General features: G+C 37.4%; 1 protein-coding gene across 1 annotated transcript in view; it reads left to right on the top strand.

Moving 5' to 3' along the window:
* The window catches only part of LOC138305118 (reelin-like), a 133,449-nt gene that overhangs the window by 82,626 nt on the left and 25,334 nt on the right, over positions 1-25,489 (top strand). The window contains exons 52-65 of the mRNA XM_069245518.1: positions 515-635; positions 1,208-1,428; positions 6,380-6,648; positions 6,838-6,988; positions 7,527-7,785; positions 9,337-9,478; positions 9,725-9,832; positions 13,805-13,973; positions 17,708-17,848; positions 19,875-20,052; positions 20,429-20,622; positions 21,093-21,411; positions 21,665-21,891; positions 22,535-22,730. Of these exons, the coding sequence (XP_069101619.1) occupies positions 515-635; positions 1,208-1,428; positions 6,380-6,648; positions 6,838-6,988; positions 7,527-7,785; positions 9,337-9,478; positions 9,725-9,832; positions 13,805-13,973; positions 17,708-17,848; positions 19,875-20,052; positions 20,429-20,622; positions 21,093-21,411; positions 21,665-21,891; positions 22,535-22,730 (2,695 nt within the window). The remainder of the gene's footprint in view (positions 1-514; positions 636-1,207; positions 1,429-6,379; positions 6,649-6,837; positions 6,989-7,526; positions 7,786-9,336; positions 9,479-9,724; positions 9,833-13,804; positions 13,974-17,707; positions 17,849-19,874; positions 20,053-20,428; positions 20,623-21,092; positions 21,412-21,664; positions 21,892-22,534; positions 22,731-25,489) is intronic.

Raw genomic sequence — 25,489 nt, 5'->3', positions numbered from 1 at the left:
TAGGATAATTACGGTAAAGTTTGTTGTGATGTTCGGAATAATTATGGTAAAGTTTGTTGTGATGTTAGGATAATTACAGTAAAGTTTGTTGTGATGTTAGGATAATTACGGTAAAGTTTGTTGTGATGTTTAGATAATCACGGTAAAGTTTGTTGTGATGTTAGGATAATTACGGTAAAGTTTGTTGTGATGTTAGGATAATTACGGTAAAGTTTGTTGTGATGTTAGGATAATTACGGTAAAGTTTGTTGTGATGTTAGGATAATTACGGTAAAGTTTGTTGTGATGTTAGGATAATTACGGTAAAGTTTGTTGTGATGTTAGGATAATTACGGTAAAGTTTGTTGTGTGATGTTAGGGATAATTACGGTAAAGTTTGTTGTGATGGTAGGATAATTACAGTAAAGTTTGTTGTGATGGTAGGATAATTACGGTAAAGTTTGTTGTGATGTTTAGATAATCCTTGCAAAGTTTGTTGTGATGTTAGGATAATTACGGTTTGTTGTGATGGTAGGAGTGATACTGTATCTGCGGGACAGTCCAGTTTGGTGTTTAGACGAGGACCAAATTCTGGGGAACACTACGTGATTACCAGGGACATGGACGTAGGACCCATGTCTGTCCTACAGTTTGATGTAAGTCTTATAATATATCATAATTATAATTATACGCCCCGCAACGAAGTTAGGGGGGTATACTGGAATCGGGATGTCCGTCTGACTGTCTGTCTGTCTCTGTCTGTAGACACAACTTTGTCCAGCAAACTCCTCCTAAACTATGTGACAGATTTTTATAATATTTGCTACACAGAACCCTGACATAAAAGGGAGTTGAGTGAACAGTATAGGGTTGTGCAATGTCCCCTATAAATGGAGTTATTACTACATTTGTATGGTGTGGGGTATTAGGTGTCCACTCTGGTGACAGTTCTAGTTTTATCTGAGGGAAAAATTTGCTTTTTTTTTTAAAAACTTTGACTGTGTAAATAAATGTGACATGTACACAATGGATGATTTTGTAAATAAATGTGACTTGTACACAATGGATGATTTTGTAGATAAATGTCACTTGTACACAATGGATGATTTTGTAGATATATGTGACTTGTACACGATGGATGATTTTGAAGATAAATATGACTTGTACAGGATGGATGGTTTTGTAGATAAATGTGACTTGCAAATGTACACAATGGATAATTTTTTAGATAAATGTTGGATGTGGAGCTGAACCTACAGATAAATACCCTGTCCGTTTGGAATACTCTCCTAACGGTGGTAAAACCTGGCATTTACTGGTGCCCAACTGTGCTGAAGTGTCGTCTGCTCGCTGTTTTGATGTCACTCTCCACCCGACTGTTTATTATGGAGGAACGACCAGCTACTGGCGTCGAGTTCTCATCACCCTAGACTCTCTCCACACATGTGGGTAAGCTAATTCTTCATACTCACCCTAGACTCTCTCCACACTTGTGGGTAAGCTAATTCTTCATACTCACCCTAGACTCTCTCCACACTTGTGGGTAAGCTAATTCTTCATACTCACCCTAGACTCTCTCCACACTTGTGGGTAAGCTAATTCTTCATACTCACCCTAGACTCTCTCCACACTTGTGGGTAAGCTAATTCTTCATACTCACCATAGACTCTCTCCACACTTGTGGGTAAGCTAATTCTTCATACTCACCCTAGACTCTCTCCACACTTGTGGGTAAGCTAATTCTTCATTCTCACCCTCGAATCTTTCTACACTTGTGGATAAACTAATTCTTCATAGTTATTACTCAAGCTTGACTCTTTCCACAAAGCTAATTCTTCATACTTATTATTAATACTTGACTCTCTCCACAAAGCTAATTCTTCTGAGTTATTACTCAAACTTGACCCTCTCTGTATTAAAGCTAATTCTTCATAGTTATTACTCATCCTGGACTCTCTCCACACCTGTGGGTAAGCTAATTCTTCATAGTTATTACTCATCCTTGACTCTCTCCACACCTGTGGGTAAGCTTATACTTCATAGTTATTACTCATCCTTGACTCTCTCCACACCTGTGGGTAAGCTAATTCTTCATAGTTATTACTCATCCTTGACTCTCTCCACGCCTGTATGTAAGCTTATTCTTCATAGTTATTACTCATCCTTGACTCTCTCCACACCTGTGGGTAAGCTTATACTTCATAATTATTACTCATCCTTGACTCTTTCCACACCTGTGGGTAAGCTAATTCTTCACAGTTATTACTCATCCTTGACTCTCTCCACACTTGTGGGTAAGCTAATTCTTCATAGTTATTACTCATCCTTGACTCTTTCCACACCTGTGGGTAAGCTAATTCTTCACAGTTATTACTCATCCTTGACTCTCTCCACACCTGTCCACACCTGTGGGTAAGCTAATTCTTCACAGTTATTACTCATCCTTGACTCTCTCCACACCTGTGGGTAAGATAATTCTTCACAGTTATTACTCATCCTTGACTCTCTCCACACTTGTGGGTAAGCTAATTCTTCACAGTTATTACTCATCCTTGACTCTCTCCACACTTGTGGGTAAGCTAATTCTTCATAGTTATTACTCATCCTTGACTCTCTCCACCACACCTTGTGGGTAAGCTAATTCTTCATAGTTATTACTCATCCTTGACTCTCTCCACACCTGTGGGTAAGCTAATTCTTCATAGTTATTACTCATCCTTGACTCTCTCCACACCTGTGGGTAAGATAATTCTTCATAGTTATTACTCATCCTTGACTCTCTCCACACTTGTGGGTAAGCTAATTCTTCATAGTTATTACTCATCCTTGACTCTCTCCACACCTGTGGGTAAGCTAATTCTTCATAGTTATTACTCATCCTTGACTCTCTCCACACTTGTGGGTAAGCTAATTCTTCATAGTTATTACTCATCCTTGACTCTCTCCACACCTGTGGGTAAGCTAATTCTTCATAGTTATTACTCATCCTTGACTCTCTCCACACCTGTGGGTAAGCTAATTCTTCATAGTTATTACTCATCCTTGACTCTCTCCACACCTGTGGGTAAGCTAATTCTTCACAGTTATTACTCATCCTTGACTCTCTCCACACCTGTGGGTAAGCTAATTCTTCATAGTTATTACTCATCCTTGACTCTCTCCACACTTGTGGGTAAGCTAATTCTTCATAGTTATTACTCATCCTTGACTCTCTCCACACCTGTGGGTAAGCTAATTCTTCATAGTTATTACTCATCCTTGACTCTCTCCACACCTGTGGGTAAGCTAATTCTTCATAGTTATTACTCATCCTTGACTCTCTCCACACTTGTGGGTAAGATAATTCTTCACAGTTATTACTCATCCTTGACTCTCTCCACACTTGTGGGTAAGCTAATTCTTCATAGTTATTACTCATCCTTGACTCTCTCCACACCTGTGGGTAAGATAATTCTTCACAGTTATTACTCATCCTTGACTCTCTCCACACCTGTGGGTAAGCTAATTCTTCACAGTTATTACTCATCCTTGACTCTCTCCACACTTGTGGGTAAGCTAATTCTTCATAGTTATTACTCATCCTTGACTCTCTCCACACCTGTGGGTAAGCTAATTCTTCACAGTTATTACTCATCCTTGACTCTCTCCACACCTGTGGGTAAGCTAATACTTCATAGTTATTACTCATCCTTGACTCTCTCCACACCTGTGGGTAAGCTAATTCTTCATAGTTATTACTCATCCTTGACTCTCTCCACACACTTGTGGGTAAGCTAATTCTTCACAGTTATTACTCATCCTTGACTCTCTCCACACCTGTGGGTAAGCTAATTCTTCATAGTTATTACTCATCCTTGACTCTCTCCACACTTGTGGGTAAGCTAATTCTTCACAGTTATTACTCATCCTTGACTCTCTCCACACTGTGGGTAAGCTAATTCTTCATAGTTATTACTCATCCTTGACTCTCTCCACACCTGTGGGTAAGCTAATTCTTCATAGTTATTACTCATCCTTGACTCTCTCCACACCTGTGGGTAAGCTAATTCTTCATAGTTATTACTCATCCTTGACTCTCTCCCACACTGTGGGTAAGCTAATTCTCATATTATCACTATTATTACTCATCCTTGACTCTCTCCACACTTGTGGGTAAGCTAATTCTTCATAGTTATTACTCATCCTTGACTCTCTCCACACTTGTGGGTAAGCTAATTCTTCATAGTTATTACTCATCCTTGACTCTCTCCACACCTGTGGGTAAGCTAATTCTTCATAGTTATTACTCATCCTTGACTCTCTCCACACCTGTGGGTAAGCTAATTCTTCATAGTTATTACTCATCCTTGACTCTCTCCACACTTGTGGGTAAGCTAATTCTTCATAGTTATTACTCATCCTTGACTCTCTCCACACTTGTGGGTAAGCTAATTCTTCATAGTTATTACTCATCCTTGACTCTCTCCACACCTGTGGGTAAGCTAATTCTTCATAGTTATTACTCATCCTTGACTCTCTCCACACCTGTGGGTAAGCTAATTCTTCATAGTTATTACTCATCCTTGACTCTCTCCACACCTGTGGGTAAGCTAGTTCTTCATAGTTATTACTCATCCTTGACTCTCTCCACACCTGTGGGTAAGCTAATTCTTCATAGTTATTACTCATCCTTGACTCTCTCCACACTTGTGGGTAAGCTAATTCTTCATAGTTATTACTCATCCTTGACTCTCTCCACACTGTGGGTAAGCTAATTCTTCATAGTTATTACTCATCCTTGACTCTCTCCACACCTGTGGGTAAGCTAATTCTTCATAGTTATTACTCATCCTTGACTCTCTCCACACCTGTGGGTAAGCTAATTCTTCATAGTTATTACTCATCCTTGACTCTCTCCACACCTGTGGGTAAGATAATTCTTCATAGTTATTACTCATCCTTGACTCTCTCCACACCTGTGGGTAAGATAATTCTTCATAGTTATTACTCATCCTTGACTCTCTCCACACCTGTGGGTAAGCTAATTCTTCATAGTTATTACTCATCCTTGACTCTCTCCACACCTGTGGGTAAGCTAATTCTTCATGTTATTACTCATCCTTGACTCTCTCCACACCTGTGGGTAAGCTAATTCTTCATAGTTATTACTCATCCTTGACTCTCTCCACACTTGTGGGTAAGCTAATTCTTCATAGTTATTACTCATCCTTGACTCTCTCCACACTTGTGGGTAAGCTAATTCTTCATAGTTATTACTCATCCTTGACTCTCTCCACACCTGTGGGTAAGCTAATTCTTCATAGTTATTACTCATCCTTGACTCTCTCCACACCTGTGGGTAAGCTAATTCTTCATAGTTATTACTCATCCTTGACTCTCTCCACACCTGTGGGTAAGCTAATTCTTCATAGTTATTACTCATCCTTGACTCTCTCCACACTTGTGGGTAAGCTAATTCTTCATAGTTATTACTCATCCTTGACTCTCTCCACACTTGTGGGTAAGCTAATTCTTCATAGTTATTACTCATCCTTGACTCTCTCCACACCTGTGGGTAAGCTAATTCTTCATAGTTATTACTCATCCTTGACTCTCTCCACACTTGTGGGTAAGCTAATTCTTCATAGTTATTACTCATCCTTGACTCTCTCCACACTTGTGGGTAAGCTAATTCTTCATAGTTATATTACTCATCCTTGACTCTCTCCACACTTGTGGGTAAGCTAATTCTTCATAGTTATTACTCATCCTTGACTCTCTCCACACCTGTGGGTAAGCTAATTCTTCATAGTTATTACTCATCCTTGACTCTCTCCACACCTGTGGGTAAGCTAATTCTTCATAGTTATTACTCATCCTTGACTCTCTCCACACCTGTGGGTAAGCTAATTCTTCATAGTTATTACTCATCCTTGACTCTCTCCACACTTGTGGGTAAGCTAATTCTTCATAGTTATTACTCATCCTTGACTCTCTCCACACTTGTGGGTAAGCTAATTCTTCATAGTTATTACTCATCCTTGACTCTCTCCACACCTGTGGGTAAGCTAATTCTTCATAGTTATTACTCATCCTTGACTCTCTCCACACCTGTGGGTAAGCTAATTCTTCATAGTTATTACTCATCCTTGACTCTCTCCACACTTGTGGGTAAGCTAATTCTTCATAGTTATTACTCATCCTTGACTCTCTCCACACTTGTGGGTAAGATAATTTTTCATGTCCAGCCTAAACTTGTATGTAATATATATAAGGCAGAAAACAGCTTTAAAATTTGATTTAGTCACAATCTGTCACTTCTACTACTTTATTCATAAAACATTACAAGTTTCAGTCCTTGAGTTGAGATATTTAAATGTTAATGTATCTTTCTATATGCTTATTCCAATCTGTTGCTAAGGTCTCTGAGATTCCGCTGGTATCAGGGGTTCGTTCCCGATGATGACTTTGGCCCGGAGTGGGCCATCGACAATGTGTTTATTGGAATGGCCTGTATGGACCACTGTCTAGGACATGGACACTGCTCAGGAACCATGATGTGTACGTGTGACCCAGGTTACCAAGGTGATAGCTGCCATCCAGCCAACCAACTCCCAGAGTATCTGCGAGATGACTTTTCCAGAACAGATTATGTTTTAACTCATACTGGAGGAATTAATGTACCACATGGTCAGTATAAAGGTCTAAATATAGATGTTAGTTTCATTTCATGCTCTTTAATTACAACATAAACTGTTCTAGTTTGTCTGATTTACTTATATGATACACTTGCCTACTTCCCATGTGTTGGACAATAAGATATAATATTAATACATATAACAGAGTACTTTATGAATTTTGACCTTTGACCTGTGTTAGATCAGCCAGTAGACGAAACCAAGTGGTGGCTTTCAAGTGGTGGCCGCATCAGTGATGAGTGTGGCACTTTACTGAGTGGCAGTAGTCTCCATTTTAATGCCGCAGGGGAGAGAGTGCTGGTTAGTCGGGATCTGGACCTCAGCAATGTCAGGTAGGTTTGACCTTGACCTTGTTAATATCAGGTAAGTCTGACCTTGAACTTGAGTAATGTCAGGTAAGTGTAACCTTGAACTTGAGCAATGTCAGGTAAGTCTGACCTTGAACTTGAGTAATGTCAGGTAAGTGTGACCTTGAACTTAATGTCAGGTAAGTGTGACCTTGAACTTGAGTAATGTCAGGTAAGTCTGACCTTGAACTTGAGTAAAGTCAGGTAAATGTGAACTTGACCATGTTCAAATCAGCTTGTGTTGACCTTAAGTTACTTATATCCACAAGATTTATAATTATGTATGTTTAGAATATTGTCTCCAATATAAAATAGAATTTAACATGTGGAGTTTGCACTTTCAGGATAAAATATTTTGCTAACTAGCAAAAAATGCAAGATACGCATGTCTGAATCCTATAGATGTTTTTGATGATTGTCGATCATTTCAGTACAATGGCAATATTGCATTGTTATATACCTTGAATTCACAGTACATTGTTTTACATATGCTGATCAAATCCTTATCCTAAATTTGATCCAGTACTGTACAGTTTTTCCTGCGCCTGGGTTGTGAAGTCACACCTGTGACAGATAACACGATGCCTGTGTACCTTCAGTCCAGTATCAATGGGGGTGTGTCATGGCAGTCCATAGAACAGTTTGACTTTAACCAGCACAGTAATACGCCAAAATACTATGCCTTACATCTACCCGAGAAGGCTCGCACCAACTCCACACATCTTCGCTGGTGGCAGCCATCCTTGGACGGTAGCTTCAACCAAGACTGGGCCATTGATCAGGTAATAATCAGGATCCAAGTAGTTCAGCAGTAATCATTAGATAGTCAGTAGTTTGTAGTTCATAGTCAGTAGTTTGTAGTTGATAGTCAGTAGTTTGTAGTTGATAGTCAGTAGTTTGTAGTAGATAGTCAGTAGTTTGTAGTTGATAGTCAGTAGTTTGTAGTTGATAGTCAGTAGTTTGTAGTTGATAGTCAGTAGTTTGTAGTTAGTCATAGTCAGTAGTTTGTAGTTGTATAGTCAGTAGTTTGTAGTTGATAGTCAGTAGTTTGTAGTTGATAGTCAGTAGTTTGTAGTTGATAGTCAGTAGTTTGTAGTAGATAGTCAGTAGTTTGTAGTTGATAGTCAGTAGTTTGTAGTTGATAGTCAGTAGTTTGTAGTTGATAGTCAGTAGTTTGTAGTTGATAGTCAGTAGTTTGTAGTTGATAGTCAGTAGTTTGTGTGATAGTCAGTAGTTTGTAGTGATAGTCAGTAGTTTGTAGTTGATAGTCAGTAGTTTGTAGTTGATAGTCAGTAGTTTGTAGTTGATAGTCAGTAGTTTTGTAGTTGATAGTCAGTAGTTTGTAGTTGATAGTCAGTAGTTTGTAGTTGATAGTCAGTAGTTTGTAGTTGATAGTCAGTAGTTTGTAGTTGATAGTCAGTAGTTTGTAGTTGATGTCAGTAGTCAGTAGTTTGTAGTTGATAGTCAGTAGTTTTGTAGTTGATAGTCAGTAGTTTGTAGTTGATAGTCAGTAGTTTGTAGTTGATAGTCAGTAGTTTGTAGTTGATAGTCAGTAGTTTGTAGTTGATAGTCAGTAGTTTGTAGTTGATAGTCAGTAGTTTGTAGTTGATAGTCAGTAGTTTGTAGTTGATAGTCAGTAGTTTGTAGTTGATAGTCAGTAGTTTGTAGTTGATAGTCAGTAGTTTGTAGTTGATAGTCAGTAGTTTGTAGTTGATAGTCAGTAGTTTGTAGTTGATAGTCAGTAGTTTGTAGTTGATAGTCAGTAGTTTGTAGTTGAGTCAGTAGTTTGTAGTTGATAGTCAGTTTTGTAGTGATAGTCAGTAGTTTGTAGTTGATAGTCAGTAGTTTGTAGTTGATAGTCAGTAGTTTGTAGTTGTTATAGTCAGTAGTTTGTAGTTGATAGTCAGTAGTTTGTAGTTGATAGTCAGTAGTTTGTAGTTGATAGTCAGTAGTTTGTAGTTGATAGTCAGTAGTTTGTAGTTGATAGTCAGTAGTTTGTAGTTGATAGTCAGTAGTTTGTAGTTGATAGTCAGTAGTTTGTAGTTGATAGTCAGTAGTTTGTAGTTGATAGTCAGTAGTTTGTAGTTGATAGTCAGTAGTTTGTAGTTGATAGTCAGTAGTTTGTAGTTGATAGTCAGTAGTTTGTAGTTGATAGCCAGTAGTTTGTAGTTGATAGTCAGTAGTTTGTAGTTGATAGTCAGTAGTTTGTAGTAGCCATATTACATATATTTCTATTTTTTCTGTGGTCAAAAATGTCAAATGTTGTCAATCCATGACAAATTTCATTCTAAACGTTGATCTCTATTACCAAATTATGCTATTTTTGACAATAGATATACATTGGAGGAGATGTTCAAGGCATGCAGCCTCTCCTTGATGACCCTATGACCCCCAGAGAGACAAGTTGGCTGATGTATCCTGGAGGAATAATAGAACATGTATGTGGGTCTCTGGCAGAGTCCATTCACTTTCAAGGTGAGTCAGGTTAAACTGATTTTCAAGATAAGTCAAGTTAAACTCATTTCAAGATGAATATTAACTTATTAACAAGGTACAAGATAGCAAATTGTACTTGCTCCTAGAATAAATGTATGTAGCATTAATGGAAATTCAATAATTCTATGTTTTGTTATAAGCATTTGCAAGTATTGAAAATAATATAATAATGCTATATATACAAAAATACATTTTTATTATAAGTGTTAAAATATGTTACACCAGGTGAGGGGCCCATGAGATATGCCACATCAGCAGACGTGATGGTGGAGGAAGGCACATTTGTACAATTTGATATCGCCATGGGATGTTCATCTTCACTGGACTGTTACAGTAGGTGTAGAGTTATCTCCCTTATTTAATGTTACAGAGGTGTTCAGTTGTCGCCCTTATCTAATGTTACAGTAGTTGTGTGACCGGAGCCCTGGTTGGATTGGGCAGGTCACATTAGAATTGATGTTATAGTAGTTCGTCATGATGGGGGAAATTAGCGGGGCACAATTAAAACATAGTATATGATACGATTGTTTATTTGCAAGTGAGAGGTAAAATTACACATAATCCAATGATACACAATAGTCACAAATAAATATACAGTTGAAGTCGTAGGGGAAAGTCAAGTCACCATGATGAATTAGTCAAATAATTCTACATATCCGTAATAAACTTCATTTAAAATCCAGTAAGTAGAGGTAAAATCCAAATATAAGAATCTTTGACTATATATACTCCTAACTAGACTCTCCAACTCACTAACTAACTAACTGATGTAGTTCCTTTTATAAGCAATCATATCCCTACTCTAAAATCTATTGACAGGTGGGAATTGCCTTTTTACTCAAAGTTCTCACAATAGAGTGACATGTATTTCTCAAGGCAAAAATAGGTGAGAAACAATTAACATGTCTACAAATAAAAGTGAAAGGTTTGAGATAATTGAAGGCTTAATCCTTTCCTGTTTGTCCCAATTGTAAGGGATTAACTCTGGCACCTTTAGCTAGGATATACTTGACAATGGATAATTAATTACAGGTAAAAATAAAAATGACTTACATATTGACAGAAATAATTTTTATAATGATTTTATATTAATTTTCAATAATATATATACTATGTGAATAAAGAGAAAAATTTGATACTGTCACAGTAGTTGTACAGTTGTCTCCCTTATTTAACATTGCAGTAGGTGTACAGTTGTCTCCCTTATTTAATGTTACAGTCGGTGTACAGTTGTCTCCCTTATTCAATGTTACAGTAGGTGTACAGTTGTCTCCCTTATTTAATGTTACAGTAGGTGTACAGTTGTCCCCCTCATTTCATGTTACAGAGGTGTACAGTTGTCTCCCTTATTTAATGTTACAGAGGTGTACAGTTATCTCCCTTATTTAATGTTACAGAGGTGTACAGTTATCTCCCATATTTAATGTTACAGAGGTGTACAGTTGTCTCCCTTATTTACTGTCACAGTAGGTGTACAGTTGTCTCCCGTATTTAATGTTACAGTAGGTGTACAGTTGTCTCCCTTATTTAATGTTACAGTAGGTGTACAGTTGTTTCCCTTATTTACTGTCACAACAGTTAACAGTATTTCTCTTATTTAATGTTACAGTAGGTTACAGTTGTCTCCCTAATTTACTGTCGCAGTAGGTGTACAGTTGTCTCCCTAATTTACTGTCGCAGTAGGTGTACAGCTGTGTACCTTTTTTACTGTCACAGTAAGTGAACAGTTGTCTCTATTATTTAATGTAACAGTCAGTGAACAGTTATCTCCCTTATTTAATGTTACAGTTGTTGTACAGTTGTCTCCCTTATTTAATGTAACAGTCAGTGAACAGTTGTCCTACTTATTTAATGTTACAATAGGTGTACAGTTGTCTCCCTTATTTAATGTAATAGTCAGTGCACAGTTGTCTCCCTTATTTTACGTTACATTAGGTGTGCAGTTGTCTCACTTATCTAATATTACAGTAGGTGTAAAGTTGTCTCCCTTATTAACTGTCACAGAAAGTGTACAGTTCTCTCCCTTATCTAACATTACCGTAAGTGTACTGTTGTCTCCCTTATTTACTGTCACAGAAGGTATACAGTTGTCTCCGTTATTTAATGCTACAGTAAGTGTATAATTGTCTCCCTTATTTAATGCTACAGTAGGTGTACAGTTGTCTCCCTTATTTAATGCTACATTAAGTGTACAATTGTCTCCCTTATTTAATGCTACAGTAAGTGAACTGTTGTCTCCCTTATTTAATGTAACAGTCAGTGAACAGTTGTCTCCCTTATTTAATGTTACAGTAGTTGTACAGTTTTCTCCCTTATTTAATGTAACAGTCAGTGAACAGTTGTCTCAAATATTTAATGTTACAGTAGGTGTACAGTTGTCTCCCTTATTTAATGTTATATTCAGTGAACAGTTGTCTCCCTTATTTTACGTTACAATAGGTGTGCAGTTGTCTCACTTATCTAATATTACAGTAGGTGTAAAGTTGTCTCCCTTATTATCCCCCGCCAACTTCGTTGGCGGGGGATATACAAATGGGTTCCGTCCGTCCGTCCGTCCGTCCGTCCGTCCGTCCGTCCGTCCGTCCGTCTGTACGAATGGTTTCCGGAGCATAACTCTAAAACCAGTAGAGATATTTCCACGAAACTTCATACATACATTGGTCTTATGGTCTAGTAGTGCCTTTTGCTATTTTCAGGTTTTCATTTTTTGCATTTTTTCCGTAACCATGGAAACATTGCTGAAATATCATATTTTTGTACCAGGTTCGTTTCCGGAGCATAACTCTAAAACCAGAAGAGATATTTCCCGAAACTTCATAGACACTTTGGTCTTATGGTCTAGTAGTGCCTTTTGCTATTTTAAGGTTTTCACTTTTTGTTCTTTTTTCTGTAACCATGGAAACATTGCTGAAAATGGCAGATTTTTGTGTAAGAATTGTTTCCGGAGCACAACTCTAAAACCAGCAGAGATATTTCCACGAAACTTCATAGACACATTGTTCTTATGGTCTAGTAGTGCCTTTTGCTATTTTAGGTTTTCATTTTTTGCACTTTTTCCGTTACCATGGAAACATTGCTGAAAATATCATATTTTTGTTCCAGGTTCGTTTCCGCAGCATAACTGGAAAACCGGTTGAGATATATGCACAGAACTCCATAGGCACATTAGTCTTATGGTCTAGTAGTGCCTTTTGCTATTTTTAGGTTTTCACTTTTTGTGCTTTTTTCTGTAACCATAGAAACATTGCTGAAAATATCATATTTTTGTAGCAGGTTCATTTCCGGAGCATAACTCTAAAACCAGCAGAGATATTTCCACGAAACTTCATAGACACATTATTTTTATGGTCTAGTAGTACCTTTTGCTATTTTTAGGTTTTCATTTTTTGCACTTTTTCCGTTACCATGGAAACATTGCTGAAAATATCATGGTAAATGGTAAATGTTACTTTGCAAAACTCCACCCATCTTTGTGTATATAGTCTAATATAAATGTCAAGGCTGTATACCTGATTCATTAATTGCAGCCCCGCTCTACTTGAATTATACTCCATCTTTCTTTAGCTCAACTTCCTTTTTCCTGGGTTTTTTTCATACACATAAGTCTCCACAATCAAACTTACTTCAGCTTTGATATCTCCATTGGCGGGGGATCTGAATGACTATGTCCTTGTTTAACATTACAGTAGGTGTACTGTTGTCTCCCTTATTTACTGTCACAGAAGGTGTACAGTTGTCTCCCTTACAGTAAGTGTATATTTGTCTCCCTTATTTAATGCTACAGTAGGTGTACAGTTGTCTCCCTTATTTACTGTCACAGAAGGTATACAGTTGTCTCCCTTACAGTAAGTGTATAATTGTCTCCCTTATTTAATGCTACAGTAGGTGTACTGTTGTCTCCCTTATTTACTGTCACAGAAGGTGTACAGTTGTCTCCCTTACAGTAAGTGTATAATTGTCTCCCTTATTTAATGCTACAGTAGGTGTACTGTTGTCTCCCTTATTTACTGTCACAGAAGGTGTACAGTTGTCTCCCTTACAGTAAATGTATAATTGTCTCCCTTATTTAATGCTACAGTAGGTGTACAGTTGTCTCCCTTATTTAATGCTACATTTAGTGTACAATTGTCTCCCTTATTTAATGCTACAGTAGGTGTACAGTTGTCTCCCTTATTAACTCTTACAGTAGGCATGCCAGAAGGTTTCATGGAGCACCTTTTCAGAATATTTTTTTCATTTGTAAACAAACCTTTCAAAAATAAATTCTTTTGTGATTTTGAAGTCATATGTATATACATTTTACAGATGTGAAGATCCAGTATTCACACGACATGGGGAATAGCTGGAAACTCCTACAGTCACCATGTCTCCCATCGGATATGGACTGTGGACGATTCTATCCTGGAAGTTCCCTGGTCTCAGACGTTCACACAGGGTGGAACCGCGTGACCATCCCAATGCCACACTATACAAGGTAGTATATAGTCTGTTTTGTATTCATATCCCTATGTCACACTGTACAGGGTAGGAAATAGTCTGAATTGTATTCATATCCCTATGTCACACTATAAAGGTAGGAAATAGTCTGTATTGTATTCATATCCCTATGTCACACTATACAAGGTAGGAAATAGTCTGTATTGTATTCATATCCCTATGTCACACTGTACAAGGTAGGAAATAGTCTGTATTGTATACATATCCCTATGTCACACTGTACAGGATAGGAAATAGTCTGTATTGTATTCATATCCCTATGTCACACTGTACAGGGTAGGAAATAGTCTGTATTGTATTCATATCCCTGTGTCACACTATACAAGGTAGGAAATAGTCTGTATTGTATTCCTATCCCTGTGTCACACTGTACAAGGTAGGAAATAGTCTGTATTGTATTCATATCCCTATGTCACACTGTACAGGGTAGGAAATAGTCTGTATTGTATTCCTATCCCTATGTCACACTATACAAGGTAGGAAATAGTCTGTATTGTATTCATATCCCTATGTCACACTGTACAGTATAGGAAATAGTCTGTATTGTATTCATATCCCTATGTCAACACTATACAAGGTAGTATATAGTCTGTATTGTATTCATATCCCTATGTCACACTGTACAGGGTAAGGAAATAGTCTGAATTGTATTCCTATCCCTGTGTCACACTGTACAAGGTAGGAAATAGTCTGAATTGTATTCCTATCCCTATGTCACACTATACAAGGTAGGAAATAGTCTGTATTGTATTCCTATCCCTATGTCACACTGTACAGGGTAGGAAATAGTCTGTATTGTATTCCTATCCCTATGTCACACTATACAAGGTAGGAAATAGTCTGTATTGTATTCATATCCCTATGTCACACTGTAAAGGTAGGAAATAGTCTGTATTGTATTCATATCCCTATGTCACACTATACAAGGTAGGAAATAGTCTGTATTGTATTCATATCCCTATGTCACACTATACAAGGTAGGAAATAGTCTGTATTGTATTCCTATCCCTGTGTCACACTATACAAGGTAGGAAATAGTCTGTATTGTATTCCTATCCCTGTGTCACACTGTACAAGGTAGGAAATAGTCTGTATTGTATACATATCCCTATGTCACACTGTACAGGATAGGAAATAGTCTGTATTGTATTCCTATCCCTATGTCACACTATAAAGGTAGGAAATAGTCTGTATTGTATTCATATCCCTATGTCACACTATAAAGGTAGGAAATAGTCTGTATTGTATTCATATCCCTGTGTCACACTATACAAGGTAGGAAATAGTCTGTATTGTATTCATATCCCTATGTCACACTGTACAAGGTAGGAAATAGTCTGTATTGTATACATATCCCTATGTCACACTGTACAGGTAGGAAATAGTCTGTATTGTATTCCTATCCCTATGTCACACTATACAAGGTAGGAAATAGTCTGTATTGTATTCTATCCCTATGTCACACTGTACAGGTAGGAAATAGTCTGTATTGTATTCCTATCCCTATGTCACACTGTATACAAGGTAGGATATAGTCTGTATTGTATTCCTATCCCTATGTCACACTATACAAGGTAGGAAATAGTCTGAATTGTATTCCTATCCCTATGTCACACTATACAAGGTAGGAAATAGTCTGTATTGTATTCCTATCCCTATGTCACACTATACAGGGTAGGAAATAGTCTGTATTGTATTCCTATCCCTGTGTCACACTATACAAGGTAGGAAATAGTCTGTATTGTATTCCTATCCCTGTGTCACACTGTACAAGGTAGGAAATAGTCTGTATTGTATTCCTATCCCTTTGTCACACTGTAAAGGTAGGAAATAGTCTGTATTGTATTCCTATCCCTATGTCACACTATACAAGGTAGGAAATAGTCTGTATTGTATTCCTATCCCTATGTCACACTGTACAAGGTAGGAAATAGTCTGTATTGTATTCCTATCCCTATGTCACACTGTACAGGGTAGGAAATAGTCTGTATTGTATTCCTATCCCTATGTCACACTGTACAAGGTAGGAAATAGTCTGTATTGTATTCATATATCCCTATGTCACACTATACAAGGATAGGAAATAGTCTGTATTGTATTCCTATCCCCTATGTCACACTATACAAGGTAGGAAATAGTCTGTATTGTATTCATATCCCTATGTCACACTACTATACAAGGTAGGAAATAGTCTGTATTGTATTCATATCCCTATGTCACACTATACAAGGTAGGAAATAGTCTGTATTGTATTCATATCCCTATGTCACACTATACAGGTAGGAAATAGTCTGTATTGTATTCCTATCCCTATGTCACACTGTAAAGGTAGGAAATAGTCTGTATTGTATTCCTATCCCTTTGTCACACTATACAGGGTAGGAAATAGTCTGTATTGTATTCATATCCCTATGTCACACTGTACAAGGTAGGAAATAGTCTGTATTGTATTCCTATCCCTATGTCACACTGTACAAGGTAGGAAATAGTCTGTATTGTATTCCTATCCCTATGTCACACTGTACAAGGTAGGAAATAGTCTGTATTGTATTCATATCCCTATGTCACACTGTACAGGGTAGGAAATAGTCTGTATTGTATTCCTATCCCTATGTCACACTATACAAGGTAGGAAATAGTCTGTATTGTATTCCTATCCCTATGTCACACTGTAAAGGTAGGAAATAGTCTGTATTGTATTCCTATCCCTATGTCACACTATACAAGGTAGGATATAGTCTGTATTGTATTCCTATCCCTATGTCACACTGTACAGGGTAGGAAATAGTCTGTATTGTATTCCTATCCCTATGTCACACTATACAAGGTAGGAAATAGTCTGTATTGTATTCATATCCCTATGTCACACTATACAAGGTAGGAAATAGTCTGTATTGTATTCCTATCCCTATGTCACACTATACAAGGTAGGAAATAGTCTGTATTGTATTCCTATCCCTATGTCACACTGTACAAGGTAGGAAATAGTCTGTATTGTATTCATATCCCTATGTCACACTGTACAAGGTAGGAAATAGTCTGTATTGTATTCCTATCCCTATGTCACACTATACAAGGTAGGAAATAGTCTGTATTGTATTCCTATCCCTATGTCACACTGTAAAGGTAGGAAATAGTCTGTATTGTATTCATACCCCTATGTCACACTATACAAGGTAGGAAATAGTCTGTATTGTATTCCATCCCTATGTCACACTATACAAGGTAGGAAATAGTCTGTATTGTATTCCTATCCCTGTGTCACACTATACAAGGTAGGATATAGTCTGTATTGTATTCATACCCCTATGTCACACTGTAAAGGTAGGAAATAGTCTGTATTGTATTCCTATCCCTATGTCACACTATACAAGGTAGGAAATAGTCTGTATTGTATTCCTATCCCTATGTCACACTGTACAGGGTAGGAAATAGTCTGTATTGTATTCCTATCCCTATGTCACACTATACAAGGTAGGAAATAGTCTGTATTGTATTCCTATCCCTATGTCACACTATACAGGGTAGGAAATAGTCTGTATTGTATTCCTATCCCTATGTCACACTGTACAAGGTAGGAAATAGTCTGTATTGTATTCATATCCCTATGTCACACTATACAAGGTAGGAAATAGTCTGTATTGTATTCCTATCTTTTGTATATATTGATCCCGTATTAAATGTATTGTTCTACACTTGTATCTTTTACAGGTCTAAGTCGACCAGACTGATGTGGATACAAGATGGCTGGACATTAGATAAGCAGCCATGGGCTGTATCCTACCTGTATATCGGTAGGGACTGTCCGACGATGTGTGGGGGTCACGGTCGCTGTTCTAGCGCCGGATGTTTGTAAGTCTACAGCACATGTTCTCTAGACATTAATAAATGTGATGAAAAAAAATCAGCAGTCAATTTTTTTTATATTCTTTCAACGTAACCCATACGACTGTCTTATTATGTTGTAATAAAATCAAGAAAATTAAACAACAATTTTTTTTGAAATTATGTGTTTAAGTTGAAATTCAAATGGAGAATTCGGCCTTTTTTAGACACCATTTAATATTCGCATAAAAGTTTCACAATCGGTTTATTTTTATGAGTTGAGAACTACATGGATGTCATTGATGGCGGTATAAACTTACATAACGTATTCGACCCAATAAGCGCCCGTGTCCCTATAAGCGCCCTTCCCCCATTTTGAAGCCTTATTTTTAATTGCCCAGGCATAAATAAAGACAAAAACTATACAAAATTGTAAAGGTTTGCAATAACTTCATCTTAACACCTTTTCTTTTTTTAAACACCCTGGGCGCTTATTGGGTCAAGCACGGTATTAAAGATAAAAAATGTTGTTTTTTTGTAATATTTCAGTCTATTACTAAGCTTTGGAAATATGTGTGTAAAATTTGTTTTTTTAGAAAAACAGACTGTGAAGTAGGATTATTGAGAGTGCCTTAAGCTTAATAAACAGTTTATCAACTAATCTTTCAGTGGGCAAACATACGAGTGGAAATTTTTAGGCCTAACTGTATTGGACCACCTTAATAAGATAGATTAAATACAGAAGCATTGGGGTTTTTGTACACTAGATTATGTTTGTTTATGTTTTAATTGTACACTAGATTATGTTTGTTTATGTTTTATTTGTACACTAGATTAGGTTTGTTTATGTTTTATTTGTACACTTGATTATGTTTGTTTATGTTTTATGTGTACACTAGATTATGTTTGTTTATGTTTTATTTGTACACTAGATTATGTTTGTTTATGTTTTATTTGTACACTAGATTATGTTTGTTTATGTTTTATTTGTACACTTGATTATGTTTGTTTATGTTTTATGTGTACACTAGATTATGTTTGTTTATGTTTTATTTGTACACTAGATTATGTTTGTTTATGTTTTATTTGTACACTAGATTATGTATGTTTATGTTTTATTTGTACACTAGATTATGTTTGTTTATGTTTTATTTGTACACTTGATTATGTTTGTTTATGTTTTATTTGTACACTAGATTATGTTTGTTTATGTTTTATTTGTACACTAAATTATGTTTGTTTATGTTTTATTTGTACACTAGATTATGTTTGTTTATGTTTTATTTGTACACTAGATTATGTTTGTTTATGTTTTATTTGTACACTTGATTATGTTTGTTTATGTTTTATTTGTACACTAATTATGTTTGTTTATGTTTTATTTGTACACTAGATTATGTTTGTTTATGTTTTATTTGTACACTTGATTATGTTTGTTTATGTTTTTATTTGTACACTAGATTATGTTTGTTTATGTTTTATTTGTACACTTGATTATGTTTGTTTATGTTTTATTTGTACACTTGATTATGTTTGTTTATGTTTTATTTGTACACTAATTATGTTTGTTTATGTTTTATTTGTACACTAGATTATGTTTGTTTTATGTTTTATTTGTACACTTGATTATGTTTGTTTATGTTTTATTTGTACACTAATTATGTTTGTTTATGTTTTATTTGTACACTAGATTATGTTTGTTTATGTTTTATTTGTACACTTGATTATGTTTGTTTATGTTTTATTTGTACACTAGATTATGTTTGTTTATGTTTTATTTGTACACTAGATTATGTTTGTTTATGTTTTATTTGTACACTAGATTATGTTTGTTTATGTTTTATTTGTACACTAGATTATGTTTGTTTATGTTTTATTTGTACACTTGATTATGTTTGTTTATGTTTTATGTGTACACTAGATTATGTTTGTTTATGTTTTATTTGTACACTAGATTATGTTTGTTTATGTTTTATTTGTACACTTGATTATGTTTGTTTATGTTTTATTTGTACACTAAATTATGTTTGTTTGCACATGTTTTCTTATATAGGTGTGATGACGGTTGGTCAGGTGTTGACTGTGCTCTGCCAATTAAATCCCTTCCTAAATATCTCTATGATACATTTTCCAATGGAATCAACACTACCCTCTGGTCAAAGGTTGTGGGGGCAAAGGTCACACAGGGTTGTGAAGTGTTGGCCTCTGGTAACACCCTGCATTTCCTGGAGGTAAACATGTGAGAGGTTGTAATGATTCATTAATTATAGAAATTAATCATCAGAATCTATATATATATATATATATAATCTATGTATCAGAATACATACAGATTTTCAATACAAAATGAAATAAAAGAAAACAAATTAAAAAAAGAATGTCTGGGGGGTAGTAAAATGACGTGTTCAAAATTGTTTAAATTGTGAGCTACTGAATGTTTATTAAGGTTTTTACTTGTCAGGATAGTTGATACTAAATTAGCAATAATCTTGACTTTTTTGTTGCCAGGGTGGAAGTCTAATGCTTATCAACTATGACCTTGACCTTTTTGTTGCCAGGGTTGCAGTCTATTGCTTATCAACTATGACCTTGACCTTTTTTTGCCAGGGTTGCAGTCGCTTGCTAATAAGCCATGACCTTGACCTTTCCAATGCCACTATGATCCAGTTCTACTTCATGTTTGGTTGTAATGCGGCGCCAGTTACTCGTAACCAGGGGGTGCTAGTCGACTACTCAACAGACGGTGGCTCCACCTGGACGCCAGTCATGGAACTGTACTACGCCCTGTACAAATCACCAAGGTGATAGGGAAACTAACAAACGAACATAAGTTTATAAAGCAGTTGTTATATGTATATTGATTGTAATAATACATGTATCAGAAATAAGATTTTGTCATTGGAAAGTATGGGAAATGTAGTTTAATCATAAAAATGTTATGACTGAGCATTTTCCTGGAAATCTAGGTTATATTATCACATGGTTTTAGTTCAGATTTTGGGCTGAAATATAGCTTCATTCCTAATAGCAAAATCCCTTAAATTATTCCAACTTCAAACCTTAAAGTTACTTGAAAATCGTCCAAACATTTTATATGTATTTGTGTAAGAAAATGTATATAGATTACACTGGAAATAAATAATCGTATCCATTATGATTTATTTCATATTTTGTTATTTTCCCCAAATCTTTTGCAAAGCCCCGCATTTTTAAAATATATTTAAATTGCTAAATTCTCTGTTATAAAGTGATAATCTACATTATTTGACAGATTTGTCCATGCAGATTTACCTTTGGGGGCGAGACGGCGAGCTGTCAGAATACGATGGTGGCAGCCGACCCACGGAGGCCGACCTGTCGGGGACTGGGTTCTGGATAACATTAGGATTGGAGGACTCCAACACAATCCCAGCAGTATGATTGGTAACTTCTCTCAGGAATTGGACGATCGCAATTGGTTAGCCTCTGACAACATGGTCACCGGAGACTACTGTGGCAGGTCTAATGTAGCCAAGGGAACGACCCTAGCAGATGAAAATTCTGTTTTAACAACTCAGGACCTACATATTGAAGAAAATTACATGTTACAGGTATTTGTAGTTTTGATACTTTAGATATTTTAACTAAACACATTTAAATCTGCATGTATTTTTCAAGTCCATTATTTCAAAAGATTAAAATGGGATTCTACAAGCATCTCCGAGAAATTGTTATTTGTTTAAACCAACACTGATTTCCTTGATACATTTTAGGTACTAAATAAGACTATTTATAAAAGATATACATGTAATTGATAAACAAAAAAAGTTCCCATGGTAACAATCTGTTCTTTGTTGTGTCCAGTTTGAGATAAATGTGGGCTGCGGCCAGGAATGGAACATCAGTGGTCCTCCGGTTCAGCTCCAGTACTCGTCTGATCAGGGTATTCACTGGCAGCACCTCAAACACCAGTGTCTCCCTGACGATCCACAGTGTAACGGCGGACCACAGATGGCCACCCTCTACCACAGCGAACCAATGGGAATGTGGAGACGAGTCACCGTCAAGCTGGAAGGTTTACCTGTATCCAGGTATGTCAGTTACAGTCACCGTCAAGCTGGAAGGTTTACCTGTATCCAGGTATGTCAGTTACAGTCACTGTTTAGCTGGAAGGTTTACCTGTATCCAGGTATGTCAGTTACAGTCACTGTTTAGCTGGAAGGTTTACCTGTATCCAGGTATGTCAGTTACAGTCACCGTCAAGCTGGAAGGTTTACCTGTATCCAGGTATGTCAGTTACAGTCACTGTTTAGCTGGAAGGTTTACCTGTATCCAGGTATGTCAGTTACAGTCACTGTTTAGCTGGAAGGTTTACCTGTATCCAGGTATGTCAGTTACAGTCACTGTTTAGCTGGAAGGTTTACCTGTATCCAGGTATGTCAGTTACAGTCACCGTCAAGCTGGAAGGTTTACTTGTATTTTATAATTTGTATTATATTGAACAATCTCTGCTAGTGAGAAATAAGTAAATAAAATGACACAGTTTTATCTGAAGGCATGATCCCAACAGGATCAGTGTAACTGGTGTATCCAGTGGTGTTCTCTTCTATGTGGAGGAGAGAAAGCCAGAATCAGATTCGGTAATCAACATGATCTGACATTGTGTAATGGGATTGGGGACAAAAGAATCTTAAATGAGTTTCCTAACCTATCTTTTTATTTCATGATTGTCAGTGGTACTCGTGTGCGTTGGATCCAGGAGGGTGATGGACAGGAGGATGACACTCACATGTGGGGAATTAGACAGCTGTATATAGGACCTTCCTGTAGTCACCACTGTAATGGGCGGGGCACCTGTCACACCTCCCAGTGTGTGTGTGACCCTGGGTACGACAACGCCGACTGTAGTCACCTAGTATCTGTCAACCCTGTAAGTACTGACTGTAGTCACCTATCATCTGTCAACCCTGTAAGTACTGACTGTAGTCACCTATCATCTGTCAACCCTGTAAGTACTGACTGTAGTCACATATCATCTGTCAACCCTGTAAGTACTGACTGTAGTCACCTATCATCTGTCAACCCTGTAAGTACCGACTGTAGTCACCTATCATCTGTCAACCTTTTAAGTACTGACTGTAGTCACCTATCATCTGTCAACCCTGTAAGTACTGACTGTAGTCACCTATCATCTGTCAACCCTGTAAGTCCTGACTGTAGTCACCTATCATCTGTCAACCCTGTAAGTCCTGACTGTAGTCACTTATCATCTGTCAACCCTGTAAGTACTGACTGTAGTCACCTATCATCTGTCAACCCTGTAAGTACTGACTGTAGTCACCTATCATCTGTCAACCCTGTAAGTACTGACTGTAGTCACCTATCATCTGTCAACCCTGTAAGTACTGACTGTAGTCACCTATCATCTGTCAACCCTGTAAGTACTGACTGTAGTCACCTATCATCTGTCAACCATGTAAGTACTGACTGTAGTCACCTATCATCTGTCAACCCTGTAAGTACTGACTGTAGTCACTATCATCTGTCAACCCTGTAAGTACTGACTGTAGTCACTATCATCTGTCAACCCTGTAAGTACTGACTGTAGTCACCTATCATCTGTCAACCTTTTAAGTACTGACTGTAGTCACCTATCATCTGTCAACCCTGTAAGTACTGACTGTAGTCACCTATCATCTGTCAACCCTGTAAGTACCGACTGTAGTCACTATCATCTGTCAACCCTGTAAGTCTGACTGTAGTCACCTATCATCTGTCAACCCTGTAAGTACGACTGTAGTCACCTATCATCTGTCAACCTTTTAAGTACTGACTGTAGTCACCTATCATCTGTCAACCCTGTAAGTACTGACTGTAGTCACCTATCATCTGTCAACCCTGTAAGTACTGACTGTAGTCACCTATCATCTGTCAACCCTGTAAGTACTGACTGTAGTCACCTATCATCTGTCAACCCTGTAAGTACTGACTGTAGTCACCTATCATCTGTCAACCCTGTAAGTACTGACTGTAGTCACCTATCATCTGTCAACCCTGTAAGTACTGACTGTAGTCACCTATCATCTGTCAACCCTGTAAGTACTGACTGTAGTCACCTATCATCTGTCAACCCTGTAAGTACTGACTGTAGTCACCTATCATCTGTCAACCCTGTAAGTACTGACTGTAGTCACCTATCATCTGTCAACCCTGTAAGTACTGACTGTAGTCACCTATCATCTGTCAACCCTGTAAGTACTGACTGTAGTCACCTATCATCTGTCAACCCAGTAAGTACCCACTGTAGTCACCTATCATCTGTCAACCCTGTAAGTACTGACTGTAGTCACCTATCATCTGTCAACCCTGTAAGTACTGACTGTAGTCACCTATCATCTGTCAACCCTGTAAGTACTGACTGTAGTCACCTATCATCTGTCAACCCTGTAAGTACTGACTGTAGTCACCTATCATCTGTCAACCCTGTAAGTACTGACTGTAGTCACCTATCATCTGTCAACCCTGTAAGTACTGACTGTAGTCACCTATCATCTGTCAACCCTGTAAGTACTGACTGTAGTCACCTATCATCTGTCAACCCTGTAAGTACTGACTGTAGTCACCTATCATCTGTCAACCCTGTAAGTACTGACTGTAGTCACCTATCATCTGTCAACCCTGTAAGTACTGACTGTAGTCACCTATCATCTGTCAACCCTGTAAGTACTGACTGTAGTCACCTATCATCTGTCAACCCTGTAAGTACTGACTGTAGTCACCTATCATCTGTCAACCCTGTAAGTACTGACTGTAGTCACCTATCATCTGTCAACCCTGTAAGTACTGACTGTAGTCACCTATCATCTGTCAACCCTGTAAGTACTGACTGTAGTCACCTATCATCTGTCAACCCTGTAAGTACTGACTGTAGTCACCTATCATCTGTCAACCCTGTAAGTACCCACTGTAGTCACCTATCATCTGTCAACCCTGTAAGTACTGACTGTAGTCACCTATCATCTGTCAACCCTGTAAGTACTGACTGTAGTCACCTATCATCTGTCAACCCTGTAAGTACTGACTGTAGTCACCTATCATCTGTCAACCCTGTAAGTACTGACTGTAGTCACCTATCATCTGTCAACCCTGTAAGTACTGACTGTAGTCACCTATCATCTGTCAACCCTGTAAGTACTGACTGTAGTCACCTATCATCTGTCAACCCTGTAAGTACTGACTGTAGTCACCTATCATCTGTCAACCCTGTAAGTACTGACTGTAGTCACCTATCATCTGTCAACCTGTAAGTACTGACTGTAGTCACCTATCATCTGTCAACCCTGTAAGTACTGACTGTAGTCACCTATCATCTGTCAACCCTGTAAGTACTGACTGTAGTCACCTATCATCTGTCAACCTGTAAGTACTGACTGTAGTCACCTATCATCTGTCAACCCTGTAAGTACTGACTGTAGTCACCTATCATCTGTCAACCCTGTAAGTACTGACTGTAGTCACCTATCATCTGTCAACCCTGTAAGTACTGACTGTAGTCACCTATCATCTGTCAACCCTGTAAGTACTGACTGTAGTCACCTATCATCTGTCAACCCTGTAAGTACTGACTGTAGTCACCTATCATCTGTCAACCCTGTAAGTACTGACTGTAGTCACCTATCATCTGTCAAC

This window comes from Argopecten irradians, chromosome 12, assembly GCF_041381155.1.
Source record: "Argopecten irradians isolate NY chromosome 12, Ai_NY, whole genome shotgun sequence".
Lineage (NCBI taxonomy): Eukaryota > Metazoa > Mollusca > Bivalvia > Pectinida > Pectinidae > Argopecten > Argopecten irradians.
This window is presented reverse-complemented; position numbering and strand designations above follow the sequence as displayed.